Consider the following 18079-nt stretch of genomic DNA (forward strand, 5'->3'; position numbering starts at 1 on the left):
CAGGAACAAAGTTCAGCCAAATGTTTTATTATACAGTCAGGCTTTTGGATAGTTTGTGAATATAGGTTCTTAATCTATAATACATCTTTCTTTCTTTCTTTCTTTCTTTCTTTCTTTCTTTCTTTCTTTCCTTTTTGTAGGGCACAATTTGAGTATTTATCCTAATTTTGACGTTCCAACAAGTCCCGCAATAACGAATCTAAACAACAGAGAAGAGAACCCTACTGTAAATAGAAAATCACCTTTCAGGGAAGACCTTGTCTTGCCCACCATGAAACCACCCCAGGCGGACTCTGATACGGAAGTTATTAGGTGTCCAGAGCCAGAGGACAAAGTAATCACACCACAATGTATGGACACGTGCTCCGAATCTCAGGTGTATCTGACAATTGGCGAATCCCAGAACAAAGCAGGTTTGCCTGAAGAGGAATGCTGGACTGGCCAGAGATCTGATGTTGGAACACTTTCACTGGCAGATGAGGACCCGCCCAGAAGGAGTCCAGGTCTAGAGGATGGCCAGGCCCCGGCACTCACCTACATTGATGTGAAGTCTAGCAATAAGAGGCCTTGTAGTGTGGAACCCACAGTGGTCATTAGTGTTCAGCAGGAGAGTGGGCACTCTCCAGATAGCTGTGAATCGGACAGAGCTGTACCAAGCCAAGAGGTAGCTGGGGGAGGTCACCAAAATGCCATCCTTTCAGAGAAAACAACGCTGCATGAGTTAAGTACTCTAGGAAAGGTTGCAGACCAGGAGGGCAAGATGGCACTGCTGAGTCTGAAACTCATCCCCTCCGAGCCCTGTGATCCACTAAACTCAACTTTGAGGGATCCCTTGGATGTTAGGGCTTCCCCAAAAGATCCTCACTCAGAGGAGCAGGAAGAAGTGTCGGTGCTCTCCGGGGTCATCAAGAGATCTTCTTCCATCATCTCCGATTCAGGCATTGAGAGTGAGCCAAGCTCTGTTGCCTGGTCCGAGGTGCGAAGCAGGGCCCTGGAGTTACCCAGTGACCGGGAAGTCTTGCACCATCTGGTTCGAAGACATGCCCTGCACAGGAACTCCTTAGAGGGTGGACACACAGAGAGCAATACGAGTTTGCCGAGTGGGATCCAGGCATCTCTCACCTCCATTTGCTCTTTGCCCTTTGAGGAGGAAGAACGGGAGTTGGCACTCACCAAGTTGACCAAGTCTGTGTCTGCACCCCAAATCAGTAGCCCAGAGGAGTCTGCTGAAGGTGGAGGTCTTGCTGAAGGTTCAGCCATACCCATGGAGAGTGTAGACTCCCCGGGATCCAGAATCCAGGATGCTGGGGCAGACCATTCCCTTGTGCAGGTGGTTTCAGGTGCTGATGGCCAGCAGGTCCCTGGTTACATAGACATCCCCAAAGGTACAGAGAGTCAGTTTGATCCTCAAGAACCTTCTTGTCTTGATGGGAGGACTGAGACCCCTCCAGGTGTTGAAACCAAAGGTCTTAATGTAAAAATACCACGTATCATTGCACTTGAAAACCCTAGGCATGGATCTTGTCCTAGAGTACTAAAGGAGACCCCAGAGGGCAAGCCTGAAGACTTGAATGTGGAGAATGATGCTCCTTCCAACAGTAGCATCTCAGATGATGAGACGATTGCCCACCATAAGGTGCCTGAGTGGAACTCTAGGACAGCTGCTGATGCCAGTGACCTGGAGTCCACAAGCGAGCAGAACAGCTCACCAGACAAGCAGAACAGCTCACCAGGCATCGTCGATGATGCAGCTTTTAGTGAAGGAACTCAAGCTTGTCTGGAGGCTGGATGTGAAGCAGGCACTTTAGGTTCCACTGTGACTCCCTCCATTCACTCCCAGGTTTTAGGAAACCAAGAGCCAAAGACAGGCATGGCGTCTCACCTGGGTTCAGTGGAGACCTTCACTCTGGACAGCCTGAAAGCCGTGGAGGTCGTCAACCTGTCCGTGTCTTGCACTGCCACATGTCTCCCTTTCTCATCTGTGCCCAAGGAGACCCCTGCCCGGGCTGGATACTCTGCCAAGCAGACCCCGTTGCCCATCACTCATCAACCTTTGGGTTCCTTTGGAGTTGTCTCCACCCATTCGAGCAAGTTGGAGGAAGAAGTCAGTGAGAGGATGTACAGGTAAGCTGACTGCTGACTTACCCACCCAGCAGGGTTCTGGATTCCCCACACATTGCTCAGATTCATGCATACTATTTCAACGCTGAGATAGGAGTTAATTTCCGATTTAGATCAAGTATTATATTTATGTCCTACAAGTCAGAGATAGAGAATAGTAGAGGTGAAATCTACCAGCAAGCCTATCTCTCAAATACAGTCACTGTGTAAGTTCTTCTGCCCTTTTTCTGTGTGCCTGTCTCTAATATTCTTCTTATGCAAAAAAGAGTAATTCTGCACAGACTGCAAGGTTTTTTCAACTTAATATATTGGGAACATTTCTATATGTACTGTGATTTATGAACAAACTCCTTTAGAGAGGGACCCTTGATATTTTTTTAGTTATTATTATGATAAACAACTCCATTATGAATGTCACCATACCTCTGTCTTTGCATATTTTGACAGGGCCATTCTTTAAAGGCCTCTGGGGGAATCTTCATCAGATTTTCCTCCTCAGCCCCTGAGGGTGTCCTTATGCAGGTCATTTCTTTTGCAAAGCCAGACTCCGTCCCTTCACCCTCACATTAGGGTTGTATCCATGTTGCTCCCTCATCTATAAACTATACATTTGATTAAGTATCTTATAGCATCCTTTTATCACTCTTCTGCATAATGCTGAAGAGTTACATATTACTGATACCCACGAATGAGGTTACACAGGCAGGTGAACTTGGATTCCTTGCTTTATAAAGAATGTTAAGTACCTGTTATGCTCATGGCATAAATTTAATACATAGATAGCAAGCACTGCCCAGTGCCTGGCTTGTAAGGTCACTTACTGTCCTTACAGCCTAATAAGGAGATGGAAAGATGAGAGAAGTGAACAAGGGTTAGCTGGGTAAACAGGAGAGTTCCTGTGTGTGTGCACAGCTGAGCCAGAGGACCTAGTCTGGCTGAGGGCAGCGAGCATGCATAGAGATGGGGGTCAGGGGAATCCTTTTAGAGGTGACCACAGAGCAAATACAAGAGACACAGTGGTGATGGAGATGATGGGGATGATGGTGATAAGGCTGGTAATAGATCATTTTTTTTAACTCTTTAGTTTTGAGTACTGTTCTAAGCATCTTGCATAGACTGTGTCACTTAACATCCAAAATAGCTTTATGAATTAGATAATGGTGTATTCCCCTTTTACAATTGAAGACACCCATTGCAGAGAGGTTAAGTGGTTGACCCACAGCTAGTAAGTGTCAAAGCTGAGATTCTGACCTTAGCAGTCCCACTTCTGAGTCCAGGTTCTTAATCATCACCTTGTCCGATAATCAGGCAAAGATCATGATAACCCAGTGGGAAACACATTTCAGACAGAACTGAATGCACCAAGGCATGGAAGTAAGCAAACTTCCTTAGTAAGGGAATCCTGAGAAATGTATTCTCTCTGGAGGCTGGGAGATGCTGCTGAGAAGCAGGTGGAAGCCAAGCCATGGTAGCCTGTGGGCCACCTGGAGAAGCTTTCACTCTGGGGAGATCTTTTCCAGGATTGCATGGATCCTTGGAGCTGAATGGAATCTTAGGCATCCTGTTCCATGCAGGAAGCACATAGAAATCAGTAGAACCCAAACCTCAGAAAACTTTCTGTGGGTTACTCTCTTGCCTCCTGGTTGAGAAAAAGCTTCCATCCCCAGCATCTCCTGAGGCCTCATATAATGCCTTTGCTGCTCGCAGATAATTCCTTGTAGATGTTCATCACTCCCACAGCCCAGCTAGCTCAATTCATCTTCTGCTCAACATGGCATACACAGTGTGGCTTCTGATTAATTAGTGTATTCTCCAGTTTTTATCAGGCCAAAGAAAAATTTAAAAAAGAACTGAAGATTGATGGATTTCTGTACAGTGACTTATCTGTACTAGCTTCTGATATACCGTATTTCCCACCAGAGGAAGAGGAAGAAAATTTGGAAGATGGGATTCACCTGGTAGTCTGTGTCCATGGCCTAGATGGTGAGTCCCCAGAAAGGTTTCCTCCTCAAAATTCTCTACTGTAGGGACGCCTGGGTGGCTCAGTTGGTTAAGCAGCTGCCTTTGGCTCAGGTCAAGATCCCAGCGTCCTGGGATCGAGTCCCACATCGGGCTCCTTGCTCGGCAGGGAGCCTGCTTCTCCCTCTGCCTCTGCTTGCCATTCTGTCTGCCTGTGCTCACTCTCTCTCCCTCTCTCTCTGATAAATAAATAAAATCTTTAAAAAAATTCTCTACTGTAGAAAATTTATAAGATTTATGAATGAATTTAAGTCAGGTATGTTTTCAACAGTGTTATTGGTAACCATGGGAGGGCAGCATGCTGGGTCTAGGGAAATGACCTGGCCTTGTCCCAAAGGAAGAGATTTCTCTTGCACAAAAATCTGTTGAGTAAATGAAATTCATAATGAATGCAATAACGCAATGAAGGAATAAATGGAATAAATAAACAATGGAATGAATGAAGAAATGGGATGAATAATTAATGAAACTAATGAACAAAAATTTAAAAAAAGGAATGGAGCAAGTGTATGGATGGATGGGTGGATAGATTATTGAAATGAAAATGTCAAGGGATATGTGAATAGTTAGAATGTATAGGTTAATGGGACCCATGAGCCCACAGAACAGGAAAGAAATGGAGAGCAATGAATGTGTGGATACATTTGGGACGAGCTCAGTCTACTATCCCAAACTGTTTTGTTGTCTATTTTTATTAATCTCTTACGTATGGGGCAATTTTTGCATATCAGATGCTGTACCAAGTTCTGGGATTGCAGAGACCCAACATGGTTCCTCTTCTTAAAAAGTTCTTAATTTCATGAGATCAGCAAATATAGACCGAGAACCAAATGCTATTGAAGAACTATCTCCCACTGATACAGGAGTCCAAGGAAAGAGAATGGGGAGTAGGAAGGGCTCCTTCTCTCCACCCCACCTCCCAAATGACCTAGGACCCTGTGTTAGCTTTCTTTCATTTCTTTGGTCAGTTCAAAGGCTCTGTAAGATACAGAACTTAACTGCTCTGCTGGAAGATCTTGAGGTCCTGGCTCAGTCTGGACCAAAGGCAAGCACGTGGTCCTGATTGCCCTTGTGAATTCCAGCCTCTCCCTAACTGGCTGAAGGAAGTGGTCAGATCAGCTGGAGGTACAGGGTATTTGAGTTCTCCTCAAGCTCAAGTTGACATCCTAATTGATATGAAAACTGGAATGTGGAACATGATTTTTGGAAGAATCTTGAAGTCTACTTTATATAGACTCCAATGCACAACTAATGTGAGAGAAGGGAAGGGACTCCTCTAGGGCTTCACGGGTCATGAGAGGAAAACCTGTGCTCCCCATCTTCTGGGGGTCATGTAGTAGGGACTGGTGGTGTGCTATGCTCCCAGGACACACTGTTTTTTTTTTTTTTTTTGACATATAATGTATCATTAGCCCCAGGGGTACAGACCCGTGAATTGCTAGGTTTACACACTTCACAGCACTCACCGTAGCACATACTTTCCTCAATGTCCATAACCAATCACCCTTTCCCTACCCCCCACCCCCAAGCAAGCCTCAGTTTGTTTCGTGAGATTAAGAGTCTCTTATGGTTTGTCTCCGTCCCAATCCCATCTTGTTTCATTTTTTCCTTCCCTACCCCCCAACCCCCAACTTTGCCTCTCAACTTCCTCATATCAGGTAGATCATATGATAATTGTCTTTCTCTGATTGACCTATTCCACTCAGCATAATACCCTCTAGTTCCATCCACGGCATTGCAAATGGCAAGATATCATTTCTTTTGATGGCTGCATAGTATTCCATTGTATATATACACCACATCTTCTTTATCCATTTGTCTGTTGATGAACATCTAGGTTCTTTCCATAGTTTGGCTATTGTAGACATTGCTGCTATAAACATTCGGGTGCACGTGCCCCTTCGGATCATTACATTCGTATCTTAAGGGTAAATACCCAGTAATGCGATTGCTGGGTAGTAGGATAGCTCTATTTTCAACTTTTTGAGGAACCTCCTCAATGCTGTTTTCCAGAGTGGTTGCACCAGCTTGTATTCTCACCAACAGGGTAGGAGGGTTCCCCTTTCTCTGCATCCTCGCCAACATCTGTCATTTCCTGACTTGTTAATTTTAGCCATTCTGAGTGGTGTGAGGTGGTATCTCATTGTGGTTTTGATTTGTATTTCCCTGATGCCAAGTGATATGGAGCACTTTTTCATGTGTCTGTTGGCCATCCGGATGTCTTCTTTGCAGAAACGTCTGTTCATGTCCTCTGGCCATTTCTTGATTGGATTATTTGTTCTTTCTGATAGAATGGGAGAAGATATTTGCAAATGACTTATCAGATAAAGGGCTAGTATCCAAAAATCTATAAAGAACTTATCAAACACACTGTTCTTTATATCCTTAATTCCCAATCCAGGGGCTAATGCATTTCACTGGCTGGCTATATGCCGTGGATACTGGGACGCTTGGTCAACAGGTGTACTTGGCAAAGTGTCAGATAATCCAGTGGTAAATGATACTTTCTGGGTGAGCAGGAGGGGGAGGAAGAAGAGAAGGAGCAGCAGCCTTGGTGTATCACTCATCAGAGGTCAGGCACACTTCTAGATGCTGAATGTCCATTAATGTCATCAGTCCTTACAACATCTGTGTAGAGCAGGTGGTACTGTTGTCCCATTGTAACTGGGGAAACTGTGAAAGAGGCCAGCTAAGGAACTTGGGTTAAATCCCCATAGCTAATGTGGTTGAGCCAAGGTTAAAACCCAGCTGTCAGCTTCCAGAGCCCATGGTTTCATTCTGCCTTATGCCAACGAATTCATCTCTTCCTCTGTCCAAAGCACCATCCCCATCGCTGTTGAGTCATCTTTTTAGAAATCTTACCAGATCTGGTCGTGCCAGTCCATTACCAAAAATCTTTCTTTAGAGCTCTCAGAAAATAGAATAAACTTCTGTCTTAGAAAGCTCCTGTGTTCTGAGCCTCCCCACTATCATCTCCCAGCCTTTCCCTCCTGGGATTGCATCAGCTCCACACCTTCCCCAGGGATTCATGCCAACCTACATCACTGCATCTGGTCACCCCAGGTCCCCTGGTGGGCTGTCCTGCTCAGCATCAATGTTACTGCTTCCCAAGTCCCCGCTCTTCACATCCCTTTCCCTAATTTTACTCCATCCAGGTACGCTGTACTGGGATTTCAAAATCTGTATTGAAATTGGCATACTTTTTGAATATATTTGTTAAAAAAAAAAAAGAAGAAACTTCAAATCACGACCACAAGTGAAATACTAGAACCAGCTGGCACACATGAAGAGTAATATTAAAAATGATTACAACGATAGGAAAATAATCTTACTGAAGTTTGGCCCCATTGTCAGAAGACTGGGCTTGAGACTCACTTTTCTCTCTTAAAAAGTAAAAAGCTACTGAAGACATCTTGTGGGGTTTTGTTGGTTTGTTTAAGGTTTATTTATTTATGAGAGAGAGAGAGTGAGAGAGCGAGCACACATGGGGGAGGGGCAGAGGGAAAGAATCTCAAGCAGACTCCGTGCCGAGCATGGGGCCTGGTGGGAACCACCATCTCACAACCTGGAGATCTTGGCGCTGAAACCAAGAGTTGGATGCCCAACTGACTGAGCCACCCGGGCACCCCTGAGAACATCCTGTTTCTCATTGGGACTTGCCATCGGAAAGACTGCAACAAAGACAGAGAACGACTTTCTCACTCCTCCTCATGATGCCCTTGTAGCACAGGTGTTACAGACGACTTAGCTTCATATCACACATGACCGGATGTCCGTTGTACTTATCTGACACTAAATCAAAATGAGAAAGGCTCTCAGTCTCTTCGTTAAGATGAGACATCTTGTCAGGCCACACACTTATTTTTCGCCCATGCTGCGTGTGGGAGAGGGAGGGTGTGAAGGCACAGCAGCTTCCTCAGTGTCTGTGCAGGGTCAGAAACTGGAGCTGTCCCTTACGGCGTTCTTGCCTGGTCCTACGGTCATCGCAAACACAGCCAAGACCACGCATAGGCCTCTCTTGATGGCTGCTTCTCTGATTCAGGGTCACAGAGGTCCAGATGCTACAGAGTTGTACAGGACCCATTTGTTGAATTTCAGTGGCAAGGACCTACTTATATCAGCAGAGGACTGCAGAAGTTGTGAAGCGTTAGGAATATCCACATACTTCTTCATGATGCACCGAAGGCCGGAGATCTGTGTCCTTGCAAGATGTTCTCAGTGTACCATCAAATTGTATTTCCAAGTTGCGGAGAGTCTGTCTCTCTTAGGAGCTGAAGGAGAGCGGCCGTTATCATCCCTTATTTACACTCCTTAGGCGAAATATAAACCCTGCTGCTTTTCTTTTAAGTCCAGGCCCTGGAATATCGGTAGGTCGCTTTACATAAGAACCACGACAGGACCAAAGAGCCCAATTTTGTCGTCAGAAATGAAAAGAGTGAATCAGATTTCACTTAATAACACAAAATAGGAACCTCCCTAAAAGAACATGAGCATTTCGTGACTGTGACCCCACGGGTTTGGTCCTCCGCTCTGCAGGCCATCATCATAGGGAGCGTGTGGGGATACTGGGTCGTCCCTAAGTGGTTAGGGATACCCTCCCATACCCCTAGCTCTCCCTGGGCCATGTGGTGCTCCCACCATCCTTCAAATTGGTAGTTCCATGAAGAAGGATATGAGATATTAGTAAACTATATTACCCACAGTTTACTCCCTACTTTGAAACTCTGGTTGTAGGGAAAGGTAGGTCCCCTATCCACTGACGAGCTTCTCTCTCTCTCTTTTTTTTTAAAGATTTTATCTATTTATTTGACAGAGAGAGATAGTGAGAGAGGGAACACAAGCAGGGGGAGAGGAGGAGGGAGAAGCAGGCTCCCTACTGAGCAGAGAGCCCGATGCGGGGCTCGATCCCAGGACCCTGAGATCACGACCTGAGCCGAAGGCAGATGCCTAACGACGGAGCAACCCAGGCGCCCCTCCACAGACTAACTAGCTTCTAACTTTCGACTCTGCAGGGATCCCTCTGATGCATAGGTGAAAAATTCAGTACAATACGGCCAACCAACCAACTGCATGAAATCTACACTGAAAAATCATTGACTCTGAAGCTCATTATAGTGTCCTTCACGTGATCTTTGCTGTGGGTGCTAAAGGGTCCGCTGCCCTCAGCAGGGGCCTCAGAATCTTGAGCTGTGATTGCTCGGTCCTGTGGTCACAGTGGGGCGGGTGGCATCCACGCAGCTGGCACGGCCATGACCTTGGTTCCCAAGGGCCATGCTCACTCTCTCACCCCCAACTGCGTCCTGCCTGGCCCTCCGGGGGACGCGCCTGCTGCCTGTGGATGATGCCGCTGGTCTTTGGAGGAAGTGGGGACATGTGGGTTGTGCCACATCCCCCCCCCCCCCCCCCCCGCTGGGGCGTCCCATGCAGAGCGGCCTCACTGAACACAGTGGGCTGTGGACGGGGAGGATTCAGTGTGCTTCCATTAGTGCTCTGCGTGCAATGTTCACGAGCCCTGTGTTTGCAGCTCAGGGAGGAAGTCCACAGAGGTAGGACTGCTCTAAAGGCCCTGACCTTGTGTCGGGGGCAGGGGGAGCCTGGGACCACTAGGATGAGCCCGTTTTCACTGTTTTTTGTTATCTGCTTAATGAAAAAGTGGAAGATGGGTGGATGGGAGAAGAGGGGGACTTAAATCCCTTGTGTGTCCTTTCTGATATGAGTAACTACGGGTCTGGGGTGGGGTGATCTGTCGTTTTTAGGAAACAGTGCCGACCTCCGCCTGGTAAAGACTTTCATCGAACTGGGGCTTCCTGGAGGAAAGCTGGACTTCCTAATGTCCGAAAAGAACCAGGTATGACAAAAACAAACAAATAGACACATCAGGACTGAGAGGATCGCTGAGTCGTGTCTGGAAGAGCCTCCTAAAATCCCCCCCGATGATCTGTGGACACTCCCGTAGAAGGGCACCCTGCCAAGGAGCACTGGGTGGTCCGGGAAGATCATCATTTCCTTTGGGAGGGGAAAGAATGAGTAAGAAGTGGGGACACGTGGGTCAGGTGGCCAGGGTGCTAGGGCAGATGACAGCTGGGATCATACAAGATTCAGGTGTCTGTGGGTCTCTACTGGGTGAAGGGGATGGTCACAGGCTAACTTAGCCTCTGTGATGCAGCTCCGGTGGCAAAGGGATGTCAGTGGGGTTCCATAGTGACTACTGGACGGGTCCAGACAGGAGTGAGATGGTGGCCGGGGGTGGGGTGGGGTGGGGGAGCTGGTCACTCAGGAAGGATTATGTCCCACGACATGTCATTACTGCCTAAAAGTTGTAAACCTCATAGACATGTGGATTTCCACTACATCCTTTTAAAATCACCCTGGCTGGGCAGTTCTTGGCACGATTTTTAAGCCTACTGTGTCTTCCAGAATATCGCACATTAAGGTCAACTCAGGCCTTATAATTACTGCTGTTGATTCAATGATCCATGCGCAATTCACAGGATGTAGCTGAGGAGACAGGGCCTGAGAGGCTGGAGCATCACGAACACAGCAGCGTGTTATAAACAGTTTAAGCCTGACGCTGCTGTGGAGTAGGCTGCAGGACTCGGGAGGAGACAGGCTCGCACTGGGAAGAGCAGCCCCAGGCACAGGTCCTGTGAGCAGGAGAGCTCGCCTGCCGGCCGGCGAGCTTAAAGCTCTCTTACTCCATAGACACTGAAAAAGTGACCACAACGCTCCATTCCTGCAGTGCCTCTAGGGCGATAGAGTGGCAGGTGACAACCCACCACAGGCTCCCTCGCCGTTCGCCTGACACATATTCACGAAACCCCTCGTCCACCTTTGTGGCTTGGTGCTCAGCACAGTTCCACGTAGCCCGTGACACTGAAGGACAACTCTAATGATGACAAAGTGTGTTTTGTGTTGGCCTCAAGTCTCTCTTCCTGTGGTTCCCATCAGTTTCCAAAAGTTTGGCCACCAATCTAGTGTGTCTTCCTCATGTCTGCCCTTTCAGGTTTTCAAATTCATGTCCGCCGTTTCTCCTCTTCCTTTTCTGCGTGTGTCCTCTGACCGTCCCTGGGGAGTCACTTTGGAGGGCTTCGGACCCTGCTCTAGACATGGCCTTGTAGCGCAGTCCCAAGGCTGTGCTGGGAAGAAAGCAGGCTTCCGGGGCCAGGCGGGTTTGGGTGTGAGTCCTGGGGGCACAGGCTCACCCTTAGAGCCTGGTTCCTCTTGGTGCCATGAGGCCAGTGGGCAGCAGACAGATGCAGTCCCTGGAGACTGATGATGTGTCCGTCGGTGCCGTGTGCCTGCTGTTGTCCGCCAGCTTCTCCCATTTGTTTCCAGCCAGCCTCCTGACTGAGGGTCTCTTGGCATCCTGAGTCTCTTCCTGAGAGCCCCGATCGAGGGGCCCCGTCCTCGGTGCTGAACCCCCACCTGTTACCCCGTCAGGCTTAGGCGCGCTCCAGAATGCGGCACCATGGAAGAAGGCGGGCTCCCGCAGAGCCTGGCCTTTCTGTGACTTCACCCAACACCCGGCCCCTCTCTCTTCTTCCAGATGGACACGTTTGCAGATTTTGATACCATGACGGATCGGTTGTTGGATGAAATCATTCAGCACATCCAGTTGTACAACCTCTCCATATCCCGAATTAGGTAAAAGGAAACCACAGGTAGTTAATGCTGGGGGAAAAGGGGAGGCATTTCTGGGTGTTGGCCGTAGACAAGTTCGGCATGCTGCCTTCTGACTACCACCTTCATAAGCTAACTTGTGACTTACTGAAGTAGACGACTTTCAGAGCAGAAGGGAGTGGGGGAGCAGAGGCATTTCCCAGCTCAGCAGAAAGGGAACTGGACTACGACACAATTCTAGGTTTGAACGGCTGTTCCAACACTCACATGTCCGAGGGCTGACTCTACCGTGCCACCTGTCTCTGGCTTTCTAAACCTCTGAGCCTCCATTTCCCTGCCTGCCAGGCGGGGCGAGCACTGGCATCGGGTGGGGAACAGCGGACTGCATTGCCTGCCCCAGGAGAGGCCTGCGGTCCACACTTGTTCGGTCCTTCCACTCTGAAATGAGCTCGGCCGAAATGTTTCCTGGTTAAGGCGAGGGGCAATGGCTTGTGTTTTCTGTGCACCTACAGTCTGTGGACACAGTGGTGGGTCCACGTGCATCAGTCCTTCGAGGCCCCAGAGATAAAATATCCGTTCTTTATTCCACAAATGAGAAGACAGAGGCTTGTAGAGATGGGGTGGAAATCTGGGTAAAGCCATTTCATAGACGAATGTTCATTTCCTTTCTCGGCCTGTTCTGGGCTCACTGTGAGCAGAGCCATGGACCTCTCAAGGGATAGGGTTTCCGTAAGGAGGTATTCAGTTAGAAAATTGTGCCGTGTTGGGTCCTCAGATGTGTGAGTCGCGGTGCGACTGGAGCTGGGGTGCAGGAGGGGCGACCAAGGGTGCGGGCCAGCAGCGGGCGACTCCATACACTTGGAATGACGATGGGTGATGCATCAAATCGCAGAGCGAGTCAGAAGTCAGGTCCCCAGCAGCCTCATCAGCCAGGCCAAGGAAGTGGGGTTTCATCCTGTGAAGGCCAGGACCCCCCGGCGGCTGGAGACAAGGCACAGGGCACGGTCGGGGTTCATTTCCTAATGGAGCCCGGCCACACGCCCGCACTTCTCTTCGGACCACACTGGGCAGCAGAGGCCTCATGCCCGAGGTCCCCGTCCCAAGCTCACTGTGGCCAGAGGCTGGAAGCCCAGGGAGGGTGGGCTGGCAGCCCCCATTCTCTTGGCCAGAGCCCCCGAGTCGGGGTGGGGGATGGCGGGACCCCTCACGCCCGCAGCACAGCAGCTGGCCCACCGCGGCCACACTCACGTGCAGTCCTGTCCTGGCAGCTTCATCGGCCATTCCCTTGGCAACATCATCATCCGGTCGGTCCTCACACGGCCGCGGTTCCGGTATTACCTCAACAAACTCCACACGTTCCTGTCGCTGTCTGGGCCTCACCTGGGGACCCTGTACAACAACAGCACGCTGGTTAGTACAGGTGAGCAGGTGAGAGACTGCTGAGCCCACCCCTCCTCACAGTCCACTCGGGGCACGGGAAGATGGTAGCCCAGGGGAGGCTCTTCTGGACGGAACCTGGTGGCTTTGGAGGCTCCGAGATCTCGTCTGCGAACAGAAAGGTGATGCGACCGAGCGGGCAGGGGAGTGGGGAGCGGGGAGCAGGGGTGTCTCGGTCTGCTCAGGCTGCCGTAACGAGTCACCACGGACTGTATGACTTACAGACCACAGACGTGTATCCTCACAGCCTGGAGGCCGGAGGTGCGAGCCCCAGGGGCCGGCAGACGCAGTGTCCGGGGACCCGGCCCTCCACTTCCTGCTTCTGGGGGGCTCCTCCGCTCAGTCTGTAACAAAGGGCTCGGAACCACGTCGCTGCCACCGCAAGCCTGCGGCTGAGTTCTGACCCAGCCATTTGGGGACGACTCTGGCCAAGACATTTTCATCTCTGTGTGACTTAGTTTCCTTATTTTTTTTTAAGTTTTTTTTTTCTTTCCCCAAGGATTTTATTTATTTATTTGACAGAGAGAGACACAGGGTGAGAGGGGACACAAGAAGGGGGACTGGGAGAAAGAGAAGTAGTCTTCCCGCCGAGCAGGGACCCCGACGCAGGGCTTGGTCCCAGGACCTGAGCCGAAGGCAGATGCTTAGCAACTGAGCCAAAAACGAGTCCCTTAGTTTCTTTATTTTTAAAATAGAGCTAATGTGTGTATGTATGTCTTCTTGTGTATATGTATGGATACATTTCCGATCTCTATATGTGTGCATATGCATGTCTAAAATATGCATATTATGTGTGTGTGTGTGTGTGTGTGTGTGTGTGTATCAGAATTGTTGAGGATGAAGCAGGAGAAGGAAGGAAGTTGACTAAAACATACGGGAGGCCAACCATAGCCAGATTTTACACTTCTTGCCAGAATGGAATGACATGGCCCGCAGCCTTGAGGCTCTCCAAGTTTCCTCTAACAGGTTAGGGACACCGTGGAGAGTAAAGGAGCAAGTCTCAACGCATCTTGGACAATGAGCAGAATTTCCAAGGCAGTGAATGGGGGGACAAGCTTTTTGTGCAGCAGAAAATAGTATGTATAATAACATGGAAGCAGGTGACAGGTGGCTCTTTGTGACAGGAATACAGGCTGAGCTAGAGGGACAGGAGGTGACTGTGAAACTCTCAGCCAAAGCCTGATGATGGAGGGCCTCCCATCACGTGCTAGTGTCCTTGGGAGCCCCACGGCTGGCAGATGGCAGCCCAAGGAGGGCGTCGGGTCTTGTGTAATCACAGCTAGTTTCTTAAATCATACTCCTAGCATACTCCTTCAACAGTCCCCGATTGCCCACAACCCATTAGGTGGCCTCTGGGAAGGTCCCACTTCCCGCCCGCCTCCCAGCCTCCTGCACTGCTGGGGGACACTGAGGGACACTGGGCTGCTTGCCTTCCCCACAGAGCGGGTGAGGTCTGTTCGTCTGCCTTTATGTTATATGAAGGACATTAACTGCAGTGTTAACTGTAGCACGTGGAAGGTCGTCCCTTTGCCCTTCTCTCTGTCCTCACAGACCAGGGAAGCCATCGTCGGACAGAAGCATGACTGAAACCACATCTAACTTTTTCATATTTATAATCTTGCAACATGACGAAAAGAACAGCATCGTATTCATTTCCTTGCATTTTTGTCACACTCATTTTGTCGTGGGAACGCGACGCCCGTCAGCGTCGGTGCTGGCGTAACCAGGGTCAGGGACGGACTCTGAAGTGGAAGGTGCTTTCGGGTTCTCTCTGCGCTACGTGCATCTGTAAGGAGCATTCATCTGTATGGCTCCTTGGGATGCTTCTTCAGATTTGTGGGAGGAGGTCAAATGGGTCAAAGGGCGCAAAGTGTCATCCTCCTGACCCCCGTCGCTGTATCATTTTGCAGGATGATTTCATATCCCTGCCACAAATACGTAAGAATTTTCCTCTGACTTCCCCAAAGTTTGCCCAAGTGCCTACTACTCTCTTATTTTAAAATTGGCTAAAAATCACAGTTTCACGTTGATCTCTCCCCAGTTATTTTTGCTCTCTTTAGGTTTCATTATTGATTTTTGTTGTGTTTCATTTTGGTCTTTCTAGGCTTGTGGCTCATGCAGAAATTAAAGAAATCTGGGTCCCTTCTGCAGCTGACCTTCAGGGATAATGCTGATTTGCGCAAATGTTTCCTCTACCAGCTAAGCCAGAAAACAGGCAAGTGCCTTCCTCCACGGCATGCTGCTGTGGTCACGGTGTAAGCTGGAGGTCCAGCCCTGAGACCCAAACACTACCCTCTTGCGCCAATGCGTGCAGGGAAGGGTAGAGTCAGGAGGTAGAGGGAGCACAGAATCTTGAGCAAACAAGGGAGGCCGCTAGGTACCCACGAACTCAGCCGCTCCCAAGAAGGGCGTCTTAGATGCCCCAAGGTGTGCATTGAGGTTATCTCCGCACATGCACTGTGGCCTCTGCTTCCTGATAAGTTTTTGATGCCCTAATCACACTTCCCGGGCCTACGTGCCTACTCACGGCTCCTCCCCAGGTACAGACCCACACACATAAAGAGCAGCTGAGCCCAGGCCACTTCAGTTAACAGTACGGGGCGAGGCAGGGGTCCTTCCAGGGCAGGAATGAAGTCACACCCTCACCCACACTGTGATGGGAAGTGCACACAGGTGTTGGAGACCCTGCCTGTGTTGTGGGGACGAGCAGAGCGCAGCAGTGGTCTGAGGGTCGAGCCTCTGTCCCACGTCACCCTCTCCCATCACCTGGTGAACACCTCCCCCGCTGACATCTCTGCCTCTCTCTGAATGTGAGACCCCAGGCGAGTCCTTACCCAGTGCGTCTCTGTGCAAAGGTGAGCTTTCAGGATGCCCCCACGAGGAGAGGTGGAAGCTGGAGAGCAGTGTGGTCACCACAGAGATCTTGGGAGCTGGGGCGACCCCGCAGAGTAGGGCGAGGGGCTGGTCTTCATCATCCTGTCTCGGAGGCAGGCTGGAGCCCCGCAGGTGGTCTTGGGAGGCTGGAGGTCCCACCGCGGTGCAGGGGCACGGGCTGAGGGCCATGCGGGCAGAGGGTCTGGGGAGCTCTCTGCAGGGTCTGTCTGCAGGCCTGGGCTGGGTCTGAGGACGCAGGAACACGCCGTGCTGTCCAGCCCCTGTCTCCAGCTGCAGGCCTCTGTGGTCCAGCGGGGACAGGAGGAGCCCTGCAGTCAGGAGTCGTCCCCATTGCGGAGGAGGATCAGAGTCCTCTCTTCATTCCTTATGGGCTCCTTAGAGCTGCTCCCCCAGAAAATCCCCTTTGTCCCCTGCATGCGGCTCCCCTCCCCCTGTAGAGAAGCGCTTGCCCCGTGTCTCTTCAGCTTCCGTGGCCAAGGAGAACACAGCAGCCCCTGCTCTCTGAGAGCAGACGCTGCAGGGCTGGGGCCAGTGTCTCAGCCGGCAGGTCTTCCCGCCTTCCCCCTCTCTGTGCTCCGTGTGTGGGTCTTGGGGGAACCCGGCAACAGGCACCCTATGGCTCCTTGCAGGTCTGCAGTATTTCAAAAACGTCGTGCTGGTGGCTTCTCCCCAAGATCGCTACGTGCCATTTCATTCAGCTAGGATCGAAATGTGTAAAACTGCCCTCAAAGACAGACACACAGGTAAGCTGCATTTTATTATTATTATTATTATTATTACTATTATTATTACTGTTTTTCCCGAGTTTCTGATTTAAAAAAGCACACTCTGTGAGCTGGCCAGTGCCTCTGAGGGCACACGGGACGGTCCGTGCCGCACACCCCGGGCTCTCCTCGTTTCCTTGAGATCCCGCGGTCCCCTTCTGCCCCAGGTCACCTGCTCCTCTCTCCCCCAGGGCCGGTGTATGCGGAGATGATCGACAACCTCCTGCGTCCCCTGGTGGACGCCAAGGACTGCACCCTAGTCCGGCACAACGTGTTCCATGCGCTGCCCAACACTGCCAATGCCCTGATCGGCCGGGCCGCCCACATCGCCGTGCTGGACTCCGAGCTCTTCCTGGAGAAGTTCTTCCTGGTGGCGGGGCTCAGCTACTTCAAGTAGCAGCCGGGGCCGCCCGCGGAGGCTTTGCGACCCCTGAACGCTCTAGCGGAGACGTCCCTCGCAGCCCTCGGCCACTGCAGGGCCCCGAGGCCAGGAGGGTGGGGTGGGGACCGGCCGTTCCAGGTGCTTCCATCTTGGAGATTTGGGAAAGCTGAACCCGTCCATGGTAGTGTCACCTGACAAGAGGTTGTCCGAAGCTGTCCGGCCTCCTGGAGAGTCTTTCAAGATGCTTTCTAGGAGAAATATGACAAAATAAAGAAGCAGAATCCTTGGAGTTGGTGAGCCCACCTTTTTCTCCCTCCGCTGGCTCACCGAGTCCGCTCCAGTCTCCCTAGATGTGCCCGGTATGTTCCTAGCTCATAGCTTTATCATTCTGATTCAATCCTGTGCATACAAGCATTTCAGAACTCAGGCGAGCCTCCGTGCGGAAGTGGGGCGTATATTCCTGTAGATACAACCCGTAATCGATTCCAATGTGCTGCTTGTTCAAGACAGCGTGATGCCCACACGGTCATTCTCCCATGTTTCCGCCACCAGGGGCAAAGGAATGCTTTACGGACTTGAGTCCTAGTTCATGGACAGTAGCGGATGGGGTGACGTAAGCTACGGGGGCAGAAAGGCGATGCTCTTGGAAAATGCAGGTCTGTGACGGAGAAAAGCAGCTAAAGGGAAGGCGGTGAGCTCCGCTGCCTCACCTGCCCCTCCAGACTGTCTCTGCAGAGCCCTGGCCCACAGATTATTTTTGTGAATGCTTCCATCTCTGTCTGTAATCAGGGAAAACAGACTCAGATTAAGCGTAGCAAAGGGAGGCACTGAGACAGATGGA

General features: G+C 50.4%; 1 protein-coding gene across 2 annotated transcripts in view; it reads left to right on the forward strand.

Annotated features, from left to right (window-relative positions):
• The window catches only part of FAM135B (family with sequence similarity 135 member B), a 269959-nt gene extending 252132 nt beyond the window's left edge, over nt 1-17827 (forward strand). For both annotated transcript variants that reach the window (XM_032873483.1, XM_032873484.1), the window contains exons 13-20: nt 141-2124; nt 3938-4104; nt 9897-9988; nt 11687-11784; nt 13029-13180; nt 15302-15412; nt 16722-16835; nt 17048-17827. In XM_032873483.1, the coding sequence (XP_032729374.1) occupies nt 141-2124; nt 3938-4104; nt 9897-9988; nt 11687-11784; nt 13029-13180; nt 15302-15412; nt 16722-16835; nt 17048-17253 (2924 nt within the window). In that variant the 3' untranslated portion in view covers nt 17254-17827. The remainder of the gene's footprint in view (nt 1-140; nt 2125-3937; nt 4105-9896; nt 9989-11686; nt 11785-13028; nt 13181-15301; nt 15413-16721; nt 16836-17047) is intronic.
• The last annotated feature ends 252 nt before the right edge of the window (nt 17828-18079 follow it).

The sequence above is a fragment of the Lontra canadensis genome, unplaced genomic scaffold (assembly GCF_010015895.1).
Source record: "Lontra canadensis isolate GAN:19392208 unplaced genomic scaffold, GSC_riverotter_1.0 scaffold49, whole genome shotgun sequence".
NCBI classification, from domain to species: Eukaryota; Metazoa; Chordata; class Mammalia; order Carnivora; family Mustelidae; genus Lontra; species Lontra canadensis.